Raw genomic sequence first — 27,666 nt, forward strand, 5'->3', positions numbered from 1 at the left:
TCGTCAAAACCGATTCCATATGAAATGGATTAGGGATTAAAATTTATGAACCCAGGTTCAATAGTTTCAATGTAATTTGCGTAATCATGAAAAGTTAGGTCACGTCATGGCGAGTGTTGTTTACACTCGCTGATGCTCTCCGGCACCGAGTAAGGCTTACTCATCGTTACACGTCGTAGTGGAACAATATCCATTAACCGAAATTACACCAGTTCAAGGTTTAGCTTCAGATGACTATTATTTTTTTCGCTACAGATAAAATTACTACGACTTTGACAGCCAACAATAGGAACCTCGAATTGATGAACAGCAAAAAAGATGAAGATTTCCCGTGTAAATGGGTTTAACACGAAGTTCAAATTTGTTTTTTATTCATCTGTTGCTACTGCCTGCGGTAATACGTAAAACCTTCGTAAAATCAGCCCGAAACGCGTTTGGCTAATTGACCTCGAAATATTCACCGAAACCACATGACTTTCAATTTTCAACCACGTCATATTGAAGAGGCGACCTTAGAATGCCAGCATGAAAAATCATCCAAATAATATGATGGGAAAATAATACTAGGTACTTACCAAAAAAAAAGTTTTCAGTTCATTGTTTTAATACACTAGTATAGTCGTTCTTTCTAGTTTTCATTTGAGTATTTATTAAATTAGCAAAAGGATATTTTAATTAAAATACACGAATCTGACTTTTCACTTGTTTTACATGAATGAATGATCGAAAAGTCCCTCTCAATAAACCACTCCAATATTATAAATTTGAAGTCAAAAAATAACATGATAAGTAACAAATTTGAGACACTTTCAAACAAATGTGTTTAAACTTCAAACTGGTGTATGTTGCTTTCCGGTTGACCGGCACCGGCGATTTTGGTTCTCATAAGACGAGCTACTAAACATTAAACCATGTCCCATCTCGTTGTCTTCACCGTTTTGTTGGCTGGCTGGCAGCCCGGGAACCCCGAGATGGAGAAGTTGTTTATTAGTTTATAAACAAAGTTTTCATTAAATGTCTCGCCTGTCGGTCCGTCGGTTGGTCGGCCGACAGAGCAGCAACAGAAGCAAAAAACTGAAACTGACAAATTGTCACCCGTGCGCCACTGACTGGTCAGATTCGGCTTTGGTAGCGATGAGGTGTTCATCCGAATGCCGGGGGTAAGCACGGAAGGATTAGAGACTTTGGCGATCAAGGATCTCTTCACCATTGACGGCTGGACGTTTGTTTACAAGCAACATTCTGGCAGCTCTTGGGATGGGATGCACTTGTTAGCTCGACATGGTGTGCTCCGGGAAGTATTTTAATTTGTTTATTTTGGAAAGTTTACGTCAGCTCTGGGCAGGGAAAGACAACAGAAGGTATATGTAACTGGAAGCAGTAGCGCTGCAAGCCGTTGCATCCGGAGCTCGGAGCCGGGTGGACAATTTTTGCCGGCATGGCTAATGCGACAGCAAGTTAACTTTACCCTTGGAAACAGCTGGTTGTTTGCATTAGGATGGACAATTTGCATAATGTTTGCAGCAACGGACAATGGCCTTCCTTCGGGTACGAAGCAGACGACGGGCGCAATGCATATGCAAGTTGCAATGCTTTGTTCTGGGAAGGCAAATAGCTTCTAATTTGCGGATTCCTGCTGCTAGTAGATGTAAACTGCACTTTGTTCAATTTTCGATGAATCAGTTGAAACCGACTGAGAAAAAAAATTTCCACAACAAAATAGATCGTTGGTAGATAGTTTATCAGAAAATTAGTTGGTCGGCAATCTCTTTGACCTAAGGAAACCTCAAAGCATAGCTGGCTTCGCTTTTTCAGCGCCACTGCTGTCACTGTTTTCCACGAGTCAACAACCTAAAAATGGCACGTCATCTATCAGAAAAATCTCTTGACGAACAGCAACTGTTGTCCCCATCGGAAGCTTATCGGGAAATCCTGCACGCGTCCCGGGAAGCCGACCGTCGTTATCTTCTAAGTGGTGAGGAATCTTTCGGGGATGCTTCCGGCATTTTCTTGGATTCTTCGTATCCGCAGCTGATAGGGCAAGAGGATGAATCCTATCCGTTGGGAGAATACTCGGACATTCCAGAGGATAGCTTTGATGTTGACAAGTTTCTGGAAGGGGAATTCAAAACCGATTGGAAAGCTACCGTAGAGGAAGTGGCGGATACGTCCGAAATTTCGCTCAAATCCGATGATTTCATTCCTCAAGAGTTGAAGGATATGCTGGAAGATTCCTATTTTCCAGGTTTTCTGGATGATGCTGTTCAGGGGAAAGTCCCATTCAAGGGGCAGGTGATCGTGCAAGAAGGCGACAAGTCGGTTATTCAAGAGACTTCTCTCTTGGAAGCATTCGATAAGCGAGTTGAATATGAACAGCGGCAGGTGAAAGATCGACTCGGTCTTACTGATTTCGGTGATATCTCCGCTGGGGCCGACAGCTCGACATTGCCCGTGCGGGAGGAAGCTGCAGTGGCAGCTCTGACTGCGATCAATATTGATACTAAAATAAGAAATCGCTTGGACACGGAACTGACGAAAGCAATCGAAGGTTTAACTAAAGCGCAAGCCATCCACGGTTTTCAGGCCAAGCAGCAGGCTATGAAGGAGATGACCAAACGCGTTATCAGTCAGCTCAATGTGACGGAACCGGATGAAGAGGGCGCCGCCGTTGGACCCAGATATCCCAAGTTCGATGTTATCCAAGTGGGTGGTCCCGAAGATGCAATGAAACCGTTGGAAATTATTAGCTATATTGGATCGACTAGAAGCAAAATCGCGAAGTAAGTCGTTGACTGTACAGATATTTATTTTTGATTTAATAAAAACCATTAATTGTACAGTTGAACCTTAATAATTATTTTCCCTCACCCAATTGGCAGTCACTTCAGCTCAAGCAGTGGAACCATCGTCGGTCGAACGATGCAAATTATTTCTGCCGCTCGTTCACACTCTCTTCCTTCATGACATGGTCGAACTATAGTGAAAGTCGTGCGATTCCATTTTTTCCCTCTTTTTTTTCTTCCATTTCCCCACTGAGATCGCAGGTAAAGGTAAACAGAAATGGCCTTGACATTGAAACAAGACCTGTACCAGTGCTGCAACGCTGGCACCAGTGCAGTCTTGCGGTTAGGTTTGTAGCGGCAGCAGCAGCAGCAGTGCCTCCGATTGCGTTACACTGGTCGGTAGTGTGTAGGCCCAAGGGAAGCGTTGCGCATCGCTAGGTAGAAAGCAAATTCATAAAATTCCCACTGAAACAAACTGGGTTGGGGTGTCCCTGGGTTCGGGGAAGTTTTGCTGAAGAAAATGTAGCGCATTGTATTCGCGAATCATTACTAATTCACACGTTTCAGATTGAAGCGAATTCGGGCGGTAGCTCTGATGATCAAAAATTGAAGTATTTATATATTCCCGAACGAAAAATTCAGGTTGCACCAGATGCTACTGTAAATTTCGTTCTGCTGATATAGGACTGTAAATGTTTTTTTAGGTTTTGTGTATGCTATAACACGACTGTTATACATTCAGGATGCTTATGTTCATCAAAATGTACCCTGAAGTTTTCTTACGCGTTTCAGTGCGTCTTTTTTATATGAATTTCGAAATTTACGCAGTTTTTACGTGAATTTCCCAGAAAAATCGTTTTAACGTGGCATGTTCTTAATCCTAGAAAGGTAGTTTGCGTCAATTTAACTTCACGCTTTTAGTAACATTGCCCTCTTCTTTTTCAAACAGTGCTGAATTCTGGAATTTTTTATTTTTCATAATTTTCAAACAAAATCTTCGATTTTCAATGATTTAAAATTCATGCATCAATTCAACCCCAGAATAAGATTATCTTTACAACGTTAATAGTTTTTTTGCGATATTGTTGTATCTGGAACATATTATTAGAACACGAAATAATTCACCTAGCGGTGCCATTTAGCGGCGATAAATTGTTAGCAAAATTTCAGGCAATCGCTTCTTTCAAAGAAGAGTTCTTTAATCATCGGATGAATCATGGCTTGATTTCGTTGCATTACCAAGGCCATTACGTAGATTGATCGGGAACTTTTCAGTTGTCAACGTGGAAAGTGGATGGCCTATTTGCCAGGCTTCTGGAAATGACTGTCTTTCCGAGACAGCAAATTTTAAACTATTTTGGCTCTCATTGTCTCTCATTGGATTTCACAGCTTTCCTGCTCTCCATACTGCGGTACACAGTTCGTTAGCCACTGACGACAGTACAAACATGCAATGCCAAACGCGCTGTTATTTTTCCTCTGTTTATGCCTGTTTGGTTTTGAATCCTCGAAAAATTACATACACACTGTTTAGTTTTGAGCAATTCCACGAAAAAACGGGCAACAAATTTAATCGACTATTTTTGATTTGGCTGAAACTTTGCATAGATGTTGTTTTTGAGAAGCTTTTTAAAAAGTCTATTTTGGGAAGGTATTGATCAATACAAATATTTTTAGGTCTGACGGTAGGTATGACGTCTACTGCAAAGTTGTAGTTGTAGAAATTCTGTTTTTTCCAAAAAGTGATACATTCTTAAAATAGATTTTTTTTTAAACGAAGTTGAAAGAAAAACTGAAAAGAAAAAAAAAACAATGATATTTAAAAAAAAAAATTTCGAAGGGAATGTTTTTTTTTTTTTGGAATGACAAAATTGTTAGCTACAACTTTGCTGAAGACACTATGTGAAAATATTTTTAATATACAATATGCTCTATGAGAAATTAAAAATAGTTTTACAGTCAAAACGATTTATTTGATTAGCATAGTTTCTTTGGCATAGTGTCATTGGCAAAGTTGTAAATTATTAATCTGTCTTTTCTTAAAAAAAATTCTCTGTGAAAAAGACAATTGAAAACTTTTTCAAAAAATCATAACTTTTTTTTCCTGATTTCTCCATGATCGGACCGGTTTTATTGTTTAGATAATCTTTTGTAGTTTGTACAAAAAGTATATTTCCAAAATATTAGCTTCTTTTGATATTTAATTTTTTATTTTTCTTTCAACTTTTTTTCAAAATAAATATATTTTTTTCTAGAGTGTATATATTTTCGGGAAGACAAAATTCAATCTACAACTTTGCTGAAGACGTCGTACCGAACAAATAAACCATTTTAACCCTGAAAAATTTTTGTAATTATCAATACCTTCCCAAAATAGTATTTTTCAATAGCCTGCCAAAAAATTAAACCAATAACACAAAATGGCATGTTTTGCCTGTAGAAACGTATATGCAAAGTTTCAGGAAAATCAAAAATGACAATATAAAAAAAATTTAAAACTAGGACTTTTTTGTGGAACTGCTTATTTCTGGATTTCGAACCACTGATAACACACTGCAACAAAAATTGACTTTTTTCTGCCTTGGCTTCTATATATGATTTTTTTGTATTTTTATGCAAAACTAAATTTCCTCGAGTTTGAACATATTTCAACTTAAGGGGCAACAATGGCGCCATTTTGAATTTTTGAGAAACCGGTAATGTTTGATGTTTTTCGACGCCATTTTGTTTTAAGACCAAATATCAAATTCTAAAAGTTTGTCCACATATTAGCATTTTTCTACCCATCTTTTAAAAAAAGCAGATCTTAAATCGGACAAAAACTGAGCTGAGGTGATTCTACGAAACCGGTTTTGGCATAGTTTTAGTATATTTCACAAAGCAAAATAATATCGAGTATGTCTGAGCATTAATGGTCATGCGCTAATATCTAAAAGTGGTAGTCAAGTTATGTCTTATTTTGAGTAAAAAAGCCTCAGAAATCGAATGGTAGGTGTCTGCTCTACGAAAAATGTCAGCAGATTAACCTGTTTTAGTTTTGAAGGGGAATTGGGGCAAAACCGACATTTTGCTGATATTTTACGTAGATCAGACCCCTACTATTCGATTTCTGAGACTTTTTTACTCAAAACAAGATATAATTTGACTACCACTTTAAGATATTAGCGAATTACCATTTATGCTCAAAAATAATCGATATTATTTTGCTTTGTGAAATATACCAAAACTATGCCAAAGCCGGTTTCGTAGAATCACCATTTTGAACTCAGTTTTTGTCCGATTTAAAATCTGTTTTTTTTTTCAAAAGATTGGTAAGAAGATGCTAATATATGGACATACTCTTAGAATTTTAATATTTGGTCTTAAAACAAAATGGCGTCGAAAAAACATCAAAAATTTTCGGTTTCTCAAAAATTCAAAATGGCGCCATTGTTGCCCCTTAAGTTGAAATATGTTCAAACTCCGGGAAATTTATTTTCGCATCAAACTTCATCAAAAAATTATACATAGAAGCCAAGGCAAAAAAATTGTTGCACTGTTTAATTATACTAGAACTGGAGAAAGAATAAATCAGTCATATACAATTTTTCCACAGTCAAAATGTCCATATTGTCGAAAAAGTTAGCATCACCTGGAAAAGGTAGGTATCTTTTGTTTCTGACAATTTGGAAAATAACGGTCTTCAGCAAACTTGTTGAGAAGGTTGGAGGTTTCTAGTTAATGGACAGTTGAGTGCAGTATTTTATCACTACGTGGCATTAGTGTGATCGCCATTCTTCATATTTTGACCTAAACTTATTTCGTGATTCTTACTCTCTAGAAAGCTACGGTCTTCAGCAAAGTTATTCAGTATGTCAAGGGCTCCTTGATGGTGGAAAGTTAGGTACGGATTTCTACCACTATGTGGTGCTAGTGTGCACGCAATTCTTCTCATTTTAACCAATTCCATCCTCCTGAAAAGCTGTGATTTTCGGCAAAGTTTTTCACATGACCTCTTGAACAAGTTGTCCGAAGACCGCAGCTTTGAAAATAGCTGAATTCACGGGATTAACTTACAAATTCAAAATGCTCATTACTACATGCACATGCACATGCGCTATGCCACATGCCTGCTAAATTTCTTACAAAACTGTATAACTGTTTGCTGAAATCCTCAAAATTTGACCTGTTTGGAAACACGAGATAAGGAATGTTAAAAAATCTCAAGCACAAGCGCGTTGCGGTCAAATGTAAAAATAAATTGTCTACCAATAAGAATCTCTTGAACAAACTAAACTGATCGGATTCATGAGGTGAATAAGGTTCAAAATACTCAAAACTATTTGCGCACTAGCGCCGCATTTCGGTCAGATTTCGAAACAAACTGTGTATCAAATAAAAGCTTTTAAAACTTTCCTGAACAACTTTTCTGAAGAGCAGGTTGTCGGAATTCAAGTTAGAACTATGTAGATAAATCTGCCAGTATTGGGTTATGCTAAACTTTTCGGAGTGTTCCAATATTTCAAAATTCAAAAAAGGCCCTTGAAAATAAGATTGGTCGAACTAACAGTGAAATCAGTAATTCATTTGCTGAACTTTTCCAGAATTTTCAACACATTCCTGAATTATTTAAGGCTATAATCAATCAACATATCTTTTCACAAGCCAAAAATTTGATTTCTTACAAACAACACGGGTTTGTTGAAGGTCGTTCAACAGTCACAAACTTGTTAAGTTTTCTAAATTTTCTATTAACGTAATGGATAAAGGTAATCAAGTGGAAGCATTGTACACTGATTTTTGTAAGACATTCGATAGAATTGACATCCCACTCCTGCTTTTCAAATTGTCTAAGATAGTTTTAATCCGAAACTTTTGAAATTGATTCAGTCATACTTGACTGATAGAACACAAAAAGTAAGGTTTAAAAGTAGCTTATCATCAATAGTAAAGGTAACATCCTGAGTGCCACAAGGGTCTCATCTAGGTCCATTGCTATTTATCTTATTTGTAAACCCAGTAGGTTGCACCATTCTACCTTTACCTTTTATGAGACACTTTGCATATTTATAGATCTAGATGGACCTAAAAAGCGACGAGAATTCGCAATGGTACACGCAAAAGTTGATGTCTTGTACAATCATTCAGTCTTCCCGATTCGCACAAAAGTTGCACAGAAATCGCACAATAAATTCGTGAAACGCATGACGCAACAGTTGTACTGCGAATACATTGATATAGAATGAAATCAGAATATGTATCATATCGGTCTTTATTTCTTACGTCGAGTGTATTAGTGACTGCTACTCATGTAGCAGTGCAAGCAGCAAACAACAACTTGCGAACTCACTAAATTTAAATAGCTAAAATACTCGATCGATTTATCCCGATGGATTTGGTCATTAAAAAGTACCATTGAATGATTTGCAAAAAAATTCTGTTCACAACATTTTGTAATCAACGCTAGCTACACCGCAAAACTAGCGAAACCCTCCATTCCACAAAGCCACAAAAGCGTTGCCGATTTTTTATGGCAACACTCGTAGATTGTGAATAATTATTATTTGTCATCCTGTGCACGCGCTTTTTTTTCAAGCGACGGAGAAAAATCTCTCTCGCTCGTATGATTTCCATGTACGTGCGACGAGACTAGATACATCACATACAATTTGCAGGTTGCTCTTTCGCTTCTCTTTCGGTTCGGATTGCGACGCGCAAGGCGATGTCACGTCGCACTACGAAATGAGCGAGACACCAGTGCAGCACATACTTGATACCAGTGTTGGTCTCACTCATGCTGTCGGTGCGTGCTTGCTGCTACTCAGGGTAATGCATGAAGAAGAAAGAGTATCTTGAAAGCGTGTGTGCAGAAGACTGGAGAAATGTAGTATATGTCTCGTTCTCAAGCAGAAAGAAGGAGAAAGGTTTTGCTTTTCGCTCGCTTTGCAATGCTGCTTGATACCAGTTGAAATTGTTTAAGTGTAGTAGTTTGGGGCTGCCAAATACTTTGAGTAAAACGCTAGAGCATTAATTGCGTTATTCCCAACACGCAATCATTGTACTGGTTTCAAATCACATCAACAATTGCACTAAAAACTTCACTTAGGAAAATATGTTGTTCAAGATTAGCCTGTTAAGAACGAATTGAAAACAATATGGTCTACTTATGATTGACGACAAAAAAAAACAAAACAAACACGTCTTATTCAAACTGGGCGTTGCAACACACTTACTAGGGTGGGGAAAAATTATCGATTTTCCAGAACCAAGCTTTTTTGGTTCCTTTTGGGATCCCAAACAACCCTAAACTTACCTGAAGTCGATTGGTCTTGTCTCCGCTTGGCGCATTGCATTTCAAATTTGTATGAAAATTTATATGGGAAAACCTTCTTTTTTGCATTTACCTTTCTAGAGAGCTCAATAATGCCCTAATTATGCACTACATTATGTTAAAGTATAGTATTTTAGATGCCCAACAACTTTGTAGAAGACACTAAAGAGCTAGGATGTCGCTAAGAAGAGCTATAGCTTTTCAAAATTGAGTATGTCGATTTAAATGCAGAAAATCTGCTTTTCTGCCAACATTACCAATGTACCGGCGTCAGTAGGATTCCCATCAGAAGTAACCTGTCGTAACGAGTTTATACACTCAGCTGGATCAAGTAAACAAATTTAGGTCAATATTCTAGGGATAGATAGAATCTACAACGTGTTTCAGAGGTCACTTCAGATGGAAATCTGACTGACGCCGGTACACTGACAGTGTTGGCAGAAAAAATGATTTGCAACATAAATTTCGACATACTCAACTTTGAACAGCTCTAGTATATTTTTGGCTCACCCTAGCTCTTTAGTGTCTTCGGCCAAGTTGTTAGGCATCAAAAAACCAACCGTTTGAAGTCATGAAACCTATGTTTTGAGCCATTTTGAGCTCTTTAGAATGGAAAATGCAAAAAAGTTGGTTTTTCCATATAAATCTCCATATAAATTTCAAATACAATTCGTCAAGCGGAGACAAAACCAATCGACTTCCAATAAATTCAAGATTGGTTGGGACCCCAAACAGAACAAAAAGAGCTTGGTTCTGGCTTTCTGCTATCAAATTTCGTTTTTTCCATATAACGATTCCCCACCCTAACACTTACACTTACACTTTGTTGTACAAAATCTTTGAAAAAGTCTAAAAAAGCCAAATATATCGCACCCGCGATCCATCGACATTCGAAATCATTTTTATTGTTATTCGCTTCCATCCTTTGAACCGTTAACTGCAAATTTGGAATCAATTTCTGTTTTGCTTTTTTCTCGTCTTTAAAGCGTTTCTCAGCTGGCATCCTGTTAATTTTTGGCTTTTCTGGTTTCGGTGGTTTTGGGCTGGATTCAAAATTATTTTTGTTGTTCTTATACACTCTACGCTGGTTGCTTCCTTCTATAACTCGAAAACGGTACAATATATATGTTTCTGGTTAAAAATAATCATGAACCAGTTTTCAAAACAAAAATATGTTCTTGAATACGCAAAAATCTATATTGGAAGGTGTTCAGCAATTTCGGCTGTTTTCCAGAGAGCAGAAGTCACCATCTTTGATTTTTAGATGGCATGTGGAGCTAACTTCTGACCTCTGGGTATCATCCCGATCATTTGAACCTGTTTTCCGGAAAATATGGTTGAAATATGTGTTTCATTTGTGTTGAACCCTCCCACTTACCCTTTCAATAGTAAGGAGGCGTATCAAATCATCATTGAAACATTTGTTGTACTCTAAAATCTTTATATTCCCAATTTGGTTCCATTTGCTTGATAAGTTCTAGAGTTATGTAGAAATTATTGTTTCATGCCCTTCCTTTCGGAAGAAGGAAGGGTATCAAACCACTCTAAACGTCTTGCACCCTTAAACCTCTTCATTTAGTATTTGGTTCCATTTGCTTGATCAGTTCTCGAGCTATATATGCAGAAATTTGTGTGTTTTCCAGAAGAGAGAGGGGTGTCACACCACCGTAGAAATATATATTGCTTCCAAAAACCTCTTTTTGACAAATTTGATTTCATTTGCTTGATTATTTCTTGGGTTATGCAGAAATTTGTGTTTCGTTTGTATGGGACCCCTCCTTTCCGGAGAAGATAGGGGTGTCAAACTATCGTAGAAATATTTTGTTGCTTCCAAAAACTTCCATTTGCCAAATTGGTTCCATTTGCTTGATTAGTTCTAGTGTAAAGCAGAAATTCGTCTTTCATATGCATGGGAGCCCTCCCTTCTAGAAAGGGGCAGCATAATAACCTTCCAGGCCCCAAAAACCCCTACATACGAGTTTTCACGCCAATCCGCTGGTCCGTTCTTGAATTTACTCTTGACATACGGACCGTATTGTATTTTTCTTCGATAGAAAAAGAAAATAAGCAACAAATGTTATGTCTAAGAACGTTAGCATATTGATTTCTTTCGTATGATTAACGACTAGTCTTAGTGACACGGATGAGATTAATTTGGCTTTCTCCATCTTTTTTAAAGATATACTACAATCTGTGAAAATTTCCCGATGTTTCGGCCGTTTTCGGAGGCCTTCTTTAAGGAAAACTGTATTTATTTAAATTTGAATAAATATAGCTTTCCTTGAAAAAGGCCGCCAGAATCGTCCGAAACGTCGGCAAAAAGAAGATGTTAATTTCGTACGTCAACCTACTAGCAAATTTAAGAAATTTAGTATGGATATCATCTCCAGTAGTATAATTAACTCGATTAAAACCAAATTTTTCTCTGCTAAAAACACTGTTAACAGACATTGTGACAAGGTGTGTATTGGTCAAACCAAAAGAAATTCAGTCATTCGGTTTAAGGAACTTATTCTCGAACTCATAAAGGCTAAAAGAATCCCACCATATAAGTTTACAGTTTAGCATATACCCATCCCTAATGCCCTGGAGTTGGGAAAAATTCTCGTTAACTAAAAGTTCCTAATCTAAATGAAAGGCCATCTACGTTCCACGCTGACAGCTTTGTGGTGGGGGGTGGTGGTGCTTTAAAATCGTTAAAAATCTGTCCACGTTGAATGTGGATGGCCACTAAGATACAATACTTAAATGGTGTGGGGGGGAGGGGGGATATCATCGTTTTGTGACAAGCTGTGGCAAGAGGGGGGGCGAGTGCAGTAAAATCGACGTAGCATTTTTTTGAAAGACTGATTTTTTAGCAGGTAAAATGTATACTAGGAATACACTAAAACATTGCACAAAGCATTGCAGCCAGAACTGACAAAATGTTTTTATCTGTGGAACTCTGAAATCTGAAAGCTCTGCTACATAAACAATCACTTGGCTTTCCAAACACACAATCCGTTTTAAAAACAAAAATCGTTGCTTCTTTGTGGTTTTCAATAGTGAAAATTACAAGATACTCGTTTCATTTCCGGAATAGTTTCTGTGTTTTCTGCAGACATGGATCATACTAAGTTGTTCATACACCTTTACTCCTAGTACCAAAACACAAATCCTTCGATGCAGAAGACATTAATCCAGAGCGAAGCTAACATCATATGCAATGCAGTCACGAGTGTATAAGTGTTCGTTTTTTCCAGAAGCGGGAGGGGGGGGGGGTTATCGAATGCTACGTTTTTTTACAGGGGAGGTTGAGGTTTTGTGACCAAATGCTGCGAGGGGGAGCTTAAAATTCATGAAAAAATGCTACGTCAATGAGGTATGTTCCCTAACCTGATGAATCAATCGAATATCAGTTGAATGAATTCACAATGGAAATATGCACACAACGCAAATGAAATGTACGTTCTTGAATTGATCTTTTAAACGCCTACGCTGCCGTCCAAAGCATAGTTGTACCTGCGTGCATAAGATTTGTGTAGAACATGGGATAACTATGCTTGGAACGGTAGTACGTATATATCCTATTTGAATGTAAACTGCTATACGGTACGTAAATGCCAGTTTCTTCAATCTCGGGTATCTTTCCATGAAGAAACGAAACAAAAATGGTCTTTCTTCTGTACACCACAACTGAGCGAAAACAAGAGCGGTGAATTACTCTAGTGAGGATACACAGGAGAACGCCGCTGTGTACACTGTTTTTCTACCTAGAAGCTCTTCTTATTTGATACATGCTCAAGAGATACACAGTAAAAGCACTGCAGTGAACACTATGTCCTTCGTGTGAGGAAGCTCACACTAATTTCTTATTTCTCTGGAGAGATATTTCAGATTTCACCGCAGTGTTTTTTGCACTCTCCTCAGATACACACGATTCGCTGCCCTCTTCTAGCAAGTGCGTCGCTTTGCCCACTAGTGTGAGAGCAGTTGTTTTCGCAGTGAAAGATGATCACCTTCACTGCAGTGTTTCTCTGAGGAGAAAACAAGCTTGCTGCTGTCTTAGAAAGAGTTGTGAGAAACTCATTGCTAGTGAAATGAGTCTACCATATAGAAAAAGTGAGGATTGTCCTATCTAAAAAATTGGAAACACATTTTCATAAGGCGTCGTACACAAATTACGTAACGCATGAAGGGGGCGAGGGAGGTTGAGTTTGCGTTACTTATTGTTACGTAGGAGGGAGGGGGGTAGTAGAGACAGTTACGTAACTGTGATGTTTGCTCGAAATTGAAAATTTCGGAGGGGGTTCAGCGTTACATAATTTTAGAGGGGGGAGTCATACCGAACGATACCTATCGTTACATAGGGGGGAGGGGGTCTGAAATCTAGATTTTTAGCGTTCCGTAATTTGTGTACGATGCCTAAATAAACCATTCTATATGAAATGCATTTTGATTTCGCTCTCTACTCAGCGCATGAGACTGAAAAATAAGATTGACTTCTTATTTTTATTTTATTGAACAAAGTTGTTGAATTAATTAAATGTTTCAAAACTATACTCCGCTGAATTACTTAGTTCTGTAAAATATATAATCGATGGGAAAAAATGGAGAGAAATGGTCATTATTCCCTACCCAACGAATTATTTTAAAATCAGATACCCCCAACTCCGCTGAGCAGAACTGCGCTAACGTCTCGTTTCACAGCCCCTCTTAGTTGTGGATAGTAGCGGTGCCAGTAACTAGTACACGCACATACACACTGCCCAATGCTGGCGGAGAAGATTGTGGTTAATTAAATATTGAAACACCATGTAAATATGCTTTAATTACCCGTTTCCTCTCGCCTTCCGTACGTTTGCCTCAATAGTTGGTAAACAACTTCCATCGTTCTGATCGGCACCGCGTTGTCGCTCCGTTAATGGACCAAGCGCCCACCCACTGGAACCGCCAACGGGTGAGCGAGAAGCAGAGGGGGGGAGGGAGTTATTTTTATTACGTGACGAGCTCCAGTGACAAAAATGCAGTATCTAAATTAGTGTCCATCGGTTGGACCAACTGGTCATTTGACACTAGATGACGATAGTCGTATGCTCAAGGATACAAGTAATTGGCTTTTTTGGCTCACTCAAATGTCGAACGTCATGTCCGGTCTGGCAGGATAATCTTCTTGATTCGTTCAACCGTGAACTGAGTATCATTTTTCAAAAAGTGCAGCAGTTTGTCATCCTATGAGGCATTAAATTCAGTTTTCAACGAACGATAGTTTACTATTACGACTGTTAATCACACGTTTGTTGGCAATTAGGTAGCGAACATAAAATATTTCTACCTCGTGTTAGATAGCGTTTTTTTTTAAATTTGGTTTTCCTTTTCTTGTGTTTTTACAGGTAAGAAAACGACGGAGTGCAATTACCTGGCAGTCATGTTGCAAAACAATAATTCTATGAAAGCCCACTACGACGTAGAACTAATTTCTAGAAGGTACGTAGAAGACCGCGTAAGAAGCTTTGCGTGCCGAACTTTCAGCAACGATGATAAACGATCAAAACGATTCATTAAAGATCTCCCATTATCCGCGTAAATTGAGACATTCCCGGGCCGGTGGAGTTCGAAAAAAGTATCCCTAATGAAAGGCCGCTGTCGGTTTGTTCCGCTTTTCAACCAGCCGCAAAACCGCAAAGTCCGGCACGGTCGACACCCGGCGGTGTATAATTAAGCCACGTCTCTTGCAACCCGAGTGCGGGCCATGAAAGATGAATTTACCTATTTAAAGCGTGACAGAAGCGGCTTAGCGTCCGTGCCCGGCATTGACTCTTCTTACTTGTCTTGTCTGGGCGAACAAAGCTTCTTCATCAACTGCACTGCGGTGTGCGGTATGACTTCATCTTCCCAGAAATAATCTACGCAGACCGTAGCGTGCTGTACATGGCCACCCCCGGGACCCCCAGGGAAGGTCAAACACTGGACGGCAGCAACTGTCGGCAGTGAATCGGCTCCTGGAAGTCCATTTATTACGAGCTTACGTGATTGTGGTCCGCTCACGGGGAACACACGCACAGACACACACACACTGGCAGATATATTTATAGATATGTGCACTTTGGAGAATTATATCGCTCGAGTGGATCCATGAGAAATGGATGAATTGGAATCCTCTGAAGTATGATGTATGGCGACTATCATTCTGCAGAACAAAAATGTGGACAGGGCGTGTGAATTCCGGTAGAAATATTCCTACGCCTTCGCCAATGAATGAACGCACGCATCACTTGGCAGCCCTTGGCAGGACGATAATTTCTGCACGAAGACATTCGGGTTTCAGTGTACAACAGGCCCAGTGACTGCGTGTTTGAATCTGAGCCAGTATTTTGAGCAGTGAATTGCCCTTCTGCGAAGAAATGATTATCCAGTGACCGATCAAATTCTACCCATGAAAATTCTATCTTGGTTTTATGCTGCTAACGTGCAGTGATTCGAATTAATAGGGTAATTCAACGAGGCAATAAAATTGGGTGTTTGAATGTGAAAAATTAGCTTAATTATCCCGAAGCCGGAATGCTTTAAATATCTTTCTGGCGGTTATACGGTGAATCTTCGTTTGGGTTCTGTTGATTTGCTCATTTAAGGATGGCATCGGTTTGACATGTGAGTTTGTTGGCATTTTCGAATTGCACTTGATAGCAGTCGAGAACCTAAGTACAAATTTAATCTCTGAAATAAACAAACCTTAAAACTACTACTATAAAATTGCAGGACGTTTTCCTATCCAACGGTTAAGACCCAATTTGTGGTCACAAAGTTAATTGGGTTCAAAACCAGCCACTATTTCGTGACGCTAATATAAGATAATAAATTTATTGACAACCTACGTTGTACAACATCAAATGTAAATCACAGTATTAAAATTAACAATGCCTTGGCACTTTGGTTCATGCAATCGATGCGATTCATTATTTCGGTAGATTTTGCCTGTATTTATCGATGTCATACAGTATATTTGCAATGATTAGCTTCACATTGACTTACGTCAATAAGCTAATATTTTGAAGACACTTATGTCAGATACATGCAGCTTTCTCCTCTCACTGGCGTGTTCGACTAACAACGAGCAGGAGGTAATCGCACTGTTTGCCGAACTGCCTGAAAGGACCACAAACTGCTAAACAAAACATATTTGCTTAGTTACACTTTGTGCAACCAGCTAATTTGCGGGATAATTACGCTCAGGTGGAAACACCGGTTTCCAAGATATTAGTTATGGGTACTTCGGATGAGCGCAGAAATAGTAAAATGTCTTCGCACTTCTCGTATTAAATGTCAAGCTGCTTAATATTGTACTGCAATCGCACAATGACTGGTAAAACAGCATTTCGCCCCGAGAAAATTAACCCGCTGTTGTAAAAACCCACCTTCCGGTTCATACAGTTCATCGTTCGACAAACCTGACCACCAGGCTAACGTTGACCGTTTGACCAAGAGTTCGCGAAAGAAAAAATCAAACCTATTTGTTTATTTGCTCGCTTCCAACTGTTTGTTTACTTTCCATAATTTGCATTTGGAGCTGCGCCGAGCTCCGTTGCTTCGTTGGTGGTTGTCCTCGCGGCAGCGGCAAAGCGGCGGGAATAATTAATACCTCGTCATAATGCGCCATAACATTTGTTATGTACTGTTTTGCTATAACCTAGGGCTACACAATGGAACGGCCTTGACGACACCCGGAGCTATCGCAGCCTCTAATCAGCAGTTTAAGTTGAACTTGGCACATGACTCCTATCCGTTTAAGATTTTCTCGATCTCTCGTTAAGATTTACCTTGGTGGTTTCCACTGTAACGCATTGGTTGTTGTAGTAATTGTATCTTTGTGTCTCATATTTATTAATTGCTCTCGCGATTTGGTTGTTTTCGTGGGTGTCTGACATTATTCCTTTTTTCAGCATCCCGCTGTGCGTTGGTAACATTTTGGTTGCAGGTTTGCAATCATTACGGTGCATTACGTTAAAAATCGCGCGGAAAAAAATGGATTGGTCGCCAGTCACCAGGTAAAATGTCAACAAACAAGACAACTTACGGTGTTAATTGTCAGTTCGGCTGAAGGCCGGAATGATCGGTGCAGGTTGGTGGCGGAATTTTCTTTGGTCATTGAATCAAAATTGTGATTCGAGTAACGCTGCAATTCCGTTGGTGGAATATATTTGCAGCGTATGTTTGAACTGATGAGAGTTACGTCAGTCGAAAGTTAATTTGCTATCCAAGGTGTCACGCAGGGTTTTCACTTGCGATTACCTTTAATGAGAGATAGTCGTGGATGATAAGATGTCTGTAACACGCAAGAGATAATTATCGTAGAGTGTTGCACAATATGTTTATGATGAAATATTTAGGATTGATGCAAAGTTCGATATTCCCAGTAGTAATGTTAAATACCATTTCGATACTATGAGAGAACCAATGCACAGGGTCCAGAAACCAAATTTAGGGGGAAATTTGGGTCTAGAGCTCTATGGCAATATTTTAGAGAAAAACTTTCTTCTACAAAGTTGTTACATATAATGAAGCGCTTATTGAAAAATTATCAAAAAATAGGGTGACCAACATTTTCGATGCAAAAAAGTATCTATTTTTTTATCTTTGTAGATAGAAGAAAAATTTGTTCTACAATGTTATAGCTCCATTAATTTTAAGTAACTTTGTAAAAAAAGTTTTTCTCTATCTTTGAAAACAACCGATTTATATTAAAAAAACACATTTTACGCTCTAACTTTTTTATTTCAAGATTCATCTCTAAACAGTCTTCGAACGACTTTTAGAGCTTTTTAAGAGAAACAATTTGCAATGCTGACATCGGAAATATCTCAAATTTACTCAAAGTTATTAATATTTTTCCTCAGAAAATATGCGTTTTTCGTTTGTATGTCTTTCTTTTTGAGGCAAACATAAAAATATATCTCTTGGTCTCATTTTGAAGGGCATACTTGACTCTATAAATGGAGGAATTTATAAAAATATGTTATTTTTTAAATTTGAGTAAATTCAATTTAAAAACAAGACGAAAATTCCAATAATTTTATACATTATGCATATAAATGCACCCAGATTTATTTTTCGGTATTTTTTCTTATAACTAGGAATAATTACGTTTAATTGGATCCAAAAAGATTTAAAATCGATCAACTGGTTCAAGTCCACATTTAATTTTCTTCGTTAGAAAATATTAAGGAAAATTCAATTCTTTTTCATTGCGAACTAAAATTTAGTGTTTATTTAGAACTTTTTGCGGTAAAACCTTTTTTCACAGAGAATGTTTTTTATTAGGCAGTATTCTTTCTCTGCAATTAATTCTCAGACTGTTTTTCTGTTGGTTTCTGAGGTACAATGATTTGAATAAAGCATGTACCAAAATACTTACACACCTTTAGAAAATAATTTTGAGTTTAAAAAAAATAATCTGTGAAAAACACTCAGTTTGCTGAATCAGATGCGTGTGCAAAGTTTCATTCAAATCAAAGCGTATTTTCAGATCATTTGGCATGGTTTTGCTCATATCTGAATCGTAATGAACCAAGCTGAGACATATAATCAAACCATTTTGACGCGCCAGTGATTTTTGTTGTTGCGCGATGAAGTTATAGATATGCGACGCCTGTCCGTTTGAGGATAGTTCAGAACCTTTCAGAGATGTTGAATTGGAGGAATTGCTCGATGAGTTTACATGCGCAGGGACAGCTTGCTTTGGTATTAAGAATTACCCGCCAAGCTATTTCCGAGCGATTATATGCTTTGGAAATTATTCAAATCAATGAATAATATGAGCAAAAGCACAAAAAAGTGATTTTACTCCATGACAACACTCGGCCTCATATTTCAAAAGTCGTTATAACTTACTTAGAAACGCTCTAATGGGAAGTCCTGCCTCACCCGTCATATTTCGCAGATATTGCGTCGTTTGTCGCTTAGCGATGCTTCGTTGTAGCTTAGTGATGGATAATGCTTTCATTTTTATAAGTAAATCAGCGAGAACTTAGCTGCACAGCTAATCAAATAGTTTAAAATATCTAAGATTATAAAAAAATGTGATTAGTCTTACCGTTGCTGGTAGTTTGTTTATGAAAAGTTATTAGTTGCTTTATTGTTTGCCGCACGTCAAAATTTATGTGTACAGTACGCCGCTATGATTTTCTAATCGGCAACAAATCACAGATATATTATGCAAATCCGTTGCGTTGCGGTTGAAAAATTAATCTACATTGAACTTCACTCGAACAGGCAGTAAATTTTTCCCTTGAATCTAAACCCGAACGAAATTCCCTCTTCAATTGAGTCATTCGGCAAACTACATCCACGGAATCAATAGCTTCTCGTAGTCGTATTTCTTCGTTACAGCCCACAGAAATACCGTTTCGGGTGTTTCCATCAGGCCCCGATGGCAATCGTTGCTGAGAAGAAGAAAAAAACCGACACATTATTTCGATCGTCCTTCAACGTGCGCTGCGTGCGTGCGTCGAGTCATCGTCGTCATTGTCACCATTGAAACGCCGGGCGTACCACAAACCACGTCCCACCCCTTCGGAGGGCGGGAGCGGTGGCCAGGCGAAGTTGACAATGGGAATTCAACAAATTGAAAACGTAAAACATGGGACCGGCCGGGTCTGGTTTATTGTTCCGGGAAAAGGATATTGCACACGAACGGACGGACCGACGCACGACGGACGGTCGGTGCACTCGTTGCAGTCGTACCCACGCGGATGCTTCGTCGCGGCGACCGTCGTCATCGTTTGTGCAGTCGCGCAATGGTGGAGTTGTGAATTTCAGACGAGATTTGTTGATTGCTGACTTATTTCCGGACGGATATACTTGGGTGGTCGGTACTTTAAATGTTCCGGAATTTGCGTCCCATGAAGCAACCGGACAACGATCTCGCTCGGTACACAGCGAAATTGAAAATGCATACCGTCGTAGTGCAGCGATGCTTGGCACGCGTTGTTTTGTACACTCGTTGCTGCGCGATGGCAGTAGAAGGAGTAAGCCGCAAATCATCCTGGCTGCGAATTGCCCATCGGCTACCGAGGACATCTCGGGCATTCGTGGAGTGAAATCGAATTTCAGCTTGCTGCTCGGTTGTTCGGGCAGGCAAGAGGACAAGGACTTTGTTTTCCTCAATTTCGTGCGAATTTTAGTTTTTGTGTTGTTGTCGGTACTTTTGTTGTTTTCGAAGTACGTTCGAGACCTTCCGCGATAGATTGGAACGATTGTTACAGTTGGACAGTGCCAGCGGTGCTTGTTGTGCGTGATGAAATATGCAGTTTCAGTTCGCTAAAAACAGTTGAACAATAGGGTAACGAGGGCATTTTGGCCCACATGCATATTTTGGCCCACCCGGTAACATTTTACGCATTTTATCTGATAAATTCAAAGAATATTAGAAAACTATGCATGCAACATTGAATAACACACCTAAGAATCATACTACACTATAATTTTCGGCGAAAAACTGGCTCTAGGTAGTGTTATTTTGGAATTAGTTCATACATATTCAAAGTCATGGCTGCGTCAACCCAAAGTCAAGAGGAAGTGGTAATCTACAAGTCAACGTCCGGAAGCTATTGTAACAAATATGTATGCTTTTGAAACAATTCGTTGTTATAGTAACATCAATAAAATGTCATAGAAACAGTTTGTATACTCTAACATGTTGGAAAAAAATGAAAAAGTGGTTAAACGCATGGCCGAAATACGTTTGCCTCTTTCTGAAGCAAACATATTTTGGCCATGCCAAGTTTTGACATCTCTTTGATTACCGTTCGGCCGTTGCTCGTGAACAAAGAAGCAGCTTGTGACAATTTACAGGTAATTACTTCTTAGTTTATCACATTTAACGATATAAAATTGGATGAGAATGCCTGTCAAACCGCTATAAGTAAAATCATTTCATTTTTAGATGCCTTAAAATTTACAAAAACTGACAGCAGAAGAATGTTCTCCTCAAACCCACTATTTTTGCTCTAAAAATACCGATGATGATCTTAAATATAATCAGTCTAAACTATTTCCATACACGTCTGTAGATATAAAGGTGGGCGAAAGTATAAATTTGGTGGACCAAAATATGTTTTTATTACTTCGTAGAAATTTTTATATTTATAGGATATTTTTCAATATATTGCATTGTTGAACGGTATATATTAAAATAGACACTTAGCTTTTAACAATGGTATAATAGAGTAGGTATTATTGTTGAAGAATTGTGTTTGTTTTTAATTAACTGTGCGAACACTTCCCAAAGCTGGCCAAAATACCCCCGTTACCCTAGTTGCCAAAAAATACTATAGACACAGAACTGCCTCGACTTAATTTGAAATGCTATTTTCAGTACTCTTTTATCATCAAAATTAGATGTTTTTGTAGTCCCTTATCAAGGACAAAAGCCAATCAGGACGACATTCACTATCAGCACGTTCTTCTCCGTTCGATTAGAACGCAAAAGTGCCATTGTGCAGACGTGCTTACCGACCCATTGCCAGACCGTCTAGCGATTGCCACCCAATCTACGACGCACTGTCAGGAAGCAGTCCGACGCTGGCTGGCAAAACATCACGCAATAAAGATTTTCGAACCTCTTGCCCACCGTTTGCCTTGACATGAAAAACTATCGTGGGCGGTCGGAATATTTGCGTACCGGCGGCGTTCTACAAAAAGAACAGACACAATGTACCCGGTTGCACTACGCCAAACGAGAACCGAGCCTTGCGTAGACCGCGTATGGATTCGACTAGGCAAGGGGCGAGGGGTGTTCGAATACGACGAACAACGACGGTTCTTCGATTGGTACTTTTTTGGTCATTGGGTGCTAATTGCGGTTTATCTGGCCTACTTCGAAAGAGGCCAACACTCAACTATCTCTGCCAGCTGTGGACCCGGAGGGTGGTTTGGTTGGTAGAATGGTGCTTATTATTAATCAGGATGCGATAGCTACGATGGTTTAATGAGTGGCGATGGGATTCAGAGCTAAAGGGCGTACCGATTATGAGAAAGGGTTTTTTTATGAAGCTATTCAGAAGGCATCAGATAGAAGGACGATGTATAAAGTGGTGCGCACTTCTGCAGGGCACTGACGATTCATGTTTTTTTTTTCGACGCACGCTTCTAATTGCGTCTTTCCTCAAGGCTAGCAATTAACACTGTCCACTGTTTTCTCTTTCGCATTGTTATGCCACCAAGTATGCATGACGATACCGAAGGTTGCTCTTATTCGTAATTCGTTAAGTGTGATAATCTTCGGTAGTTTGATGATTGCAATCATCAAATTTTTCTCCTTATTTGTTTCTACTTTGGCATACACTGAAGTAGCTTTTCACGTGGGGTGTGAAAAACGCGTGAAAAAAATCACGTAAACCATCAGCCATGAAAGAAAAAAGGTGTTTAATTTTTGTTTCATGTACGGCTGCACATTTTTCGTTTTCGGCGTACGAGTGCAATTTGAAAGATCATCGATTATTATGTGGGACTTTCTGCATGAAGCAAAAAATTCCTTAGTGTCTTGTAGCAAACTGTCAAACTAACATCCCTAAGATTCCTTCCTCAACGGATCTAAACTAAATACTAAACACACCATACCCGAATGGCTGATCTGAAAATAAAAAATATTTTCACTTTTTCCATGGCGTACTTGAGACTTAAGAAAACATTTTACTAAAGCTTGTTTTATCTCGGGATTCAATCCATTTCATAGAACGCCACCAAGCTCACTTTTACTGATAAGTAAATACCGAACCACACACTTACCTACAGACACACACAACCACTCAACCCGTGTGCTCCTAAACATTGTCGTTAAAGTTGGCACAGACTGCAGTACCGATTTCAACTTCAGCCCTTTAATAATTTTGTGTCTAGACATTTCCAAGAAACAACGGCTCCGAACCGTTGGACGACAGAAATTAACGACTGATTAAGCCTCTGATTGAGTTATTCTCGTTTTTTTTTATTTGTCAAACCCTGTCCCCCTGTTTTCGGCAGGTATAATAAATTGATACCAAAAATCTCTGAAACGAGAACGTAGTTGGTCAAACTATTTGACATTTCAATCCTGGCTGGCATCAGGGTGGGGTCCGGCATTCCTAGAAAATCGATTTGTTCTTTTGCGTAATAAAATTCCCCTTTAGTTGTTAGAAGCAGACTGTCACAGTTGATTTTGTCTGCCGATTAGCACCGACTTGGTGCACATTCCAACTATTATGTTCCAGGAGTTTTAGTGAACCAGTATGCCATAACTCACCATGGGTTTGACCCGAAGGAATTCTCGTTTTAATTTATATCCCTGTCTGATTAATTAGTTTCGAGTTTAGGCAGAGGTTTTGTTTATCTTGGTCGAATCGTATTCCTTATGTACTGTACTTAGAAGTCAGGAGTGGATTATCAAAATCACGTTCCAGCTGATTCACACCACAAATCAACACTACTTAGTGAACCGAGAAAAATAAACGAAAAAAATCACCGGTAAAATAAAGAAATAAGCAAAGTACAACTGTAAAAGGATTAATTATAGCAATTAAACGTCAATAAAACATCTGGTGTATAATTACACTGATAATTTCACTTATTTCTGCTGCCGCTACTGGCCCGGTTCTTCGACGGTTGTTGTTGTTGGTCCAGACTCTTTTTGCCCGAGGCTGCCGCTTCTGCTACTTTTGCCGGCTAAAATGCGCTCCGTTTTTCCAGTTCGAAACAAGTCGCCAGAGCAGCCAAGAAATCCGACTATTATGAGCTAGTCGGAGCCGCTTGCAATGGACTTCCGAGATGGCAAAGCCAGAACCGGAGAATGGTTTTCTAGCAGAACGGAATAATGAAAAGTTCGCTAACTGGCAGCTATATTGATTTCACGATTCAAGTGTTTTATTTTATGCAACCACCGTATGGTGCGATGCTGCCACTTGATGCGCACGGCTGGCAGGTTGCTCTAGCAGTGGGCAGAGGTAGCCGCTAATGCCGTCGAGACGTGCTTGTTTTGTTTAGTAATTTAATTAAAGAAAGGCGGTTTGTTACGAGATGATCTGCTGGAGATGATTTATCATTCGATCTCTTTTTACATTTCGAACTAAAAGTTGTTTAAGTATACATTACTTCGGAAAAACGAGGAAAGCGGTAAGTTTGTTTGAATATGCATTAAAACATGCAGATGTAGTGTTTTCAAAGATTTATTTACCACTCGCATGATTTCATCCTATCGACTGTTAAAATTAAATTTTTTCACATTTTCGTCAGTCATTGTGTAGGAATATAAAATAGACGAAGTTATTTTTTCGGTTTTAAAAAAGTTGAATTAAAAACCTCGCGAGATGAATACTATATAAACAAGTTGCCCTTTGTAGTTAACACATTTTAACAAAAATTTCCTCGTAATCAAATATATAAAATAAATTAAAAATCAATTTGTGTATTCTTTCAACTCGTGAAATGTATAACGTAACATCCATAAATTACGTAACGCAGTAAAAAACAACCACTCTCCTCCCAATGTAACAAAACGTAACGTCAGCACCTACCCCCCTACGTCAAGAAGTAGAAAAATTTAATTAAAAAAATTACTCGTTGTTGGAGAACAATATCAACCTTCCCAGAGATTTTTCGTTACGTAATGCTGATTTTACCAAGCATTGGAAGCATTTCGAGCAGTTCTATGAGCTTCTTTTCCTTAATTTGTTGTAATGGATCTATTTTTCATCACGCGTTCCAATGCGATGGAAAAACCCTTATTTTTTGCCACTAGAGCAGCTATTTACTGGCAAAAATGAGGCTCAAAGTCTCTTGGCTTTAAATCTTAGAAAATCTAAGTTCCTTGTTTGTGAATCATTCCCAAATCATGCAATTGCTTGAGTTAGGCTTGGTGGGTAACTCGCAATACCGAAGCGAGCTGTTCCTGCGTTTGACATGGATCCTAATCAAACAATTCCTCCAATGTGAAGACCTTCTTTTACGCGGGAAGTCGTCTGCCTCAAAAATACCCTCTCTAAAACGACAGAATCAATCACGACACGTCGCTTCACTTAGAGAAGAACTTTTTTATCAACTCTCGATGCGCTTTAGCCGCCATTTCGCCGTTCTTTGAATAATAGTACTTCACACAAATGATGATTATTTAGCACAAAGTTAGACATTTACATACGAGTAAAAGTAAAACCTCAATAGAATCTTTAACGTGTCAAAGCAGTTTGTTTACCATATGTTTTGGCATTTCCTGTTTTTTTTTTTTTTGTTCACACAACATTTATTTGACACGGCACAATACAAATTAATGTTTTACGCAGCTAATTAAGTAGCATTTCCTGTTGGCGCCAACTGTTGATTAAAACAAGAACTTAGTTGAGCATCTGATATATATTTTGTATTTTTTTCAGTGCATTTGCGACACTTTTCCATATATTTTTAATGAAATTTATAGCATTTATAACATTTCTGACATTTATGGCATGGTTGACATTTACGACATGTATGCCTTAATGATTTTTTTGAAATTTTGACAAATATACGGAGTTGCATAGTTGGCTTAAGGCACATTAAAATTTCGTATTATTTAAAACATTTCTAACATTTTACATGGGTTTTGGCTACGCAGTCTGTCATGGATTCACAAAGTATTTCTACAATAAATTTTCAATAGTTTCCCTTGAAAAAGGCCAAAATCCCTGGTCTAAACGTCGGGAAATAGTAAACACCCATTTTGAATTCACGACAGACTGCGTAGTCGACACCCAACCAATAAGTTAAAAATTCCAGTCCTACTACAAATAAATTTGTTTTATATTTTTAGCAATCTTGTCATTTTTTTTGAAATTTTGCGACATTTTCCTCTCTTTTGACCTTAGTGAAATTTTCATTTTGGTCATTTTTGACATTCTAAACACTTTAAGCATGTTTTAACACATAGGGTAAGTGAGCCAGTTATGGTAAGTAAACCAACTATGGGTATTTCGCATAAGCGCAATGGTACCAGTTATGGCAATACTCAATTTAAACTTTCTAGGTATTTAAATTTTCTAGGTATTGCCATAACTGGTACGCCTCCCCTATTGCATTTATGAAATTTCTGTATAATCTCTGATATATTTTTGACATTAAAAATATTTCTTGCCAAAAGCTGAAGCCTAATAGAATTTATGAAAATTTTTTTTTCCGAATTTCGGTTAGCAGTCGGTTTTGAAAGTTTAGTCTTCTCGAAAAAAGCTCGACTGAGAAGTCTCTCTTTTGACTCCTGAAAATTTAGATCTTAAAAGAAATCGTTTGAGCTACCTCTATCGACCAAATCTCAACGATTCGTGCATTTCCAAGACATTTGGCATAGAACAAAAAAACGATTTCGAAAATTATCTTACGCGAAACAGTGTGTCTGGTATCAGCAGTCCGCCTGTCAGATGGGAATGGGATTTTGTGACTATACCTAGTTCTGGGAATGACGCTGCAAGCGGTTAAGCTGGAATTCTCTTGGAAACTTTTTGGAGAAGACATAACTTTCGATACCTACCGCTAAACGAAATTAGAAAATTTGATTTCCATTGGCACCCTACTGTTTATGTCATGCGATATACAACATTTCGAATGTTGTTCTTAAATTGATTATTAACTGAACTACGCAACGGTTTATTCAAACAACATGTGCATTGTACGGTAAGCGGTATCGCTAATGATAACAAGAAAACACTTCCTATTTTACGTTGTTCTTTTCTATTATCTCTGAGTGATGTGTGCGCACCAAACCAGTTTTCCTAGTCCCATTTTACTACTTGTCATTGACTTTTGGTAAGTCTCTCTCTCTCTTTCTCTCTCTTCAATATTCACAAAATTCACATTTTGAGAATATTGAAGAGAGAGAGAGAGACTCACGTAAGTCAATGATCCAAGAATTTTTTTATCCAGAATGGTGACTTAAGTTTTCCAAAGACGTGTGAAAAACCAGTGAAAATGTTGAAATATTCCGCATTGCCAGTATTTCTAGAACCGGTCGACTTAAAACCGGAATTTTGTGTCCGACGCCATCTTTTGTTCCACGATGACGACTTCCATTTTCTGAAAAACTACTGTACAAGCCACACTGGTTTCAAAGCTGCAAAAACGTGATCGAAATTATTTTGACCCAAAAAAAAATGATTTTAGAGCCGCATTGTCTTCAGTCAAGTTGTTTCATTAATCATTCTCCATGTGATAAACGTTGAAATTTTGTGATTAATCCGCTTAACAGTGAGATACGAGTTTTACGTTTCTCATAACATCATGCTTCTATCTATCTATTTCAACCTTTGTGGAATTTTCTGGAGTACCCCCAAAAATGAACTGTGTTCAATTTAACTTTTTCTAGTGATTTTCTTCTATTTTTCAATGTTTTACAATATTGTTTTCTATAACGAAACAAACAATTTCTAGGAAGGAAGTTTTATTTTATCTCTTATATTCATTTAGTTATTGAAGATGTTTATTTAAACAAAGCACTAATTTACTTACAGATATTTACACAGAGAGAATGCAAGATATGCTCAGAAACAAATGCGTATGTCTGGACTGAATAATGCTTTACTCACATTTTAATATAAAAATGGTTTT

The 27,666-nt window shown here is 38.3% G+C and overlaps 2 protein-coding genes across 5 annotated transcripts in view; both read left to right on the top strand.

Annotated features, from left to right (window-relative positions):
* The window catches only part of LOC129731391 (pseudouridylate synthase RPUSD2-like), a 503,699-nt gene that overhangs the window by 334,627 nt on the left and 141,406 nt on the right, over window positions 1-27,666 (top strand). The gene's annotated exons all lie outside the window — the stretch shown is intronic.
* Window positions 1,826-2,837, top strand: LOC129731392 (uncharacterized). The gene has a single exon (XM_055691368.1). The coding sequence runs from the start codon at window positions 1,858-1,860 to the stop codon at window positions 2,782-2,784; it is 927 nt and encodes a 308-aa protein (XP_055547343.1). The 5' UTR covers window positions 1,826-1,857; the 3' UTR covers window positions 2,785-2,837.

The sequence above is a fragment of the Wyeomyia smithii genome, chromosome 3 (assembly GCF_029784165.1).
Source record: "Wyeomyia smithii strain HCP4-BCI-WySm-NY-G18 chromosome 3, ASM2978416v1, whole genome shotgun sequence".
NCBI classification, from domain to species: domain Eukaryota; kingdom Metazoa; phylum Arthropoda; class Insecta; order Diptera; family Culicidae; genus Wyeomyia; species Wyeomyia smithii.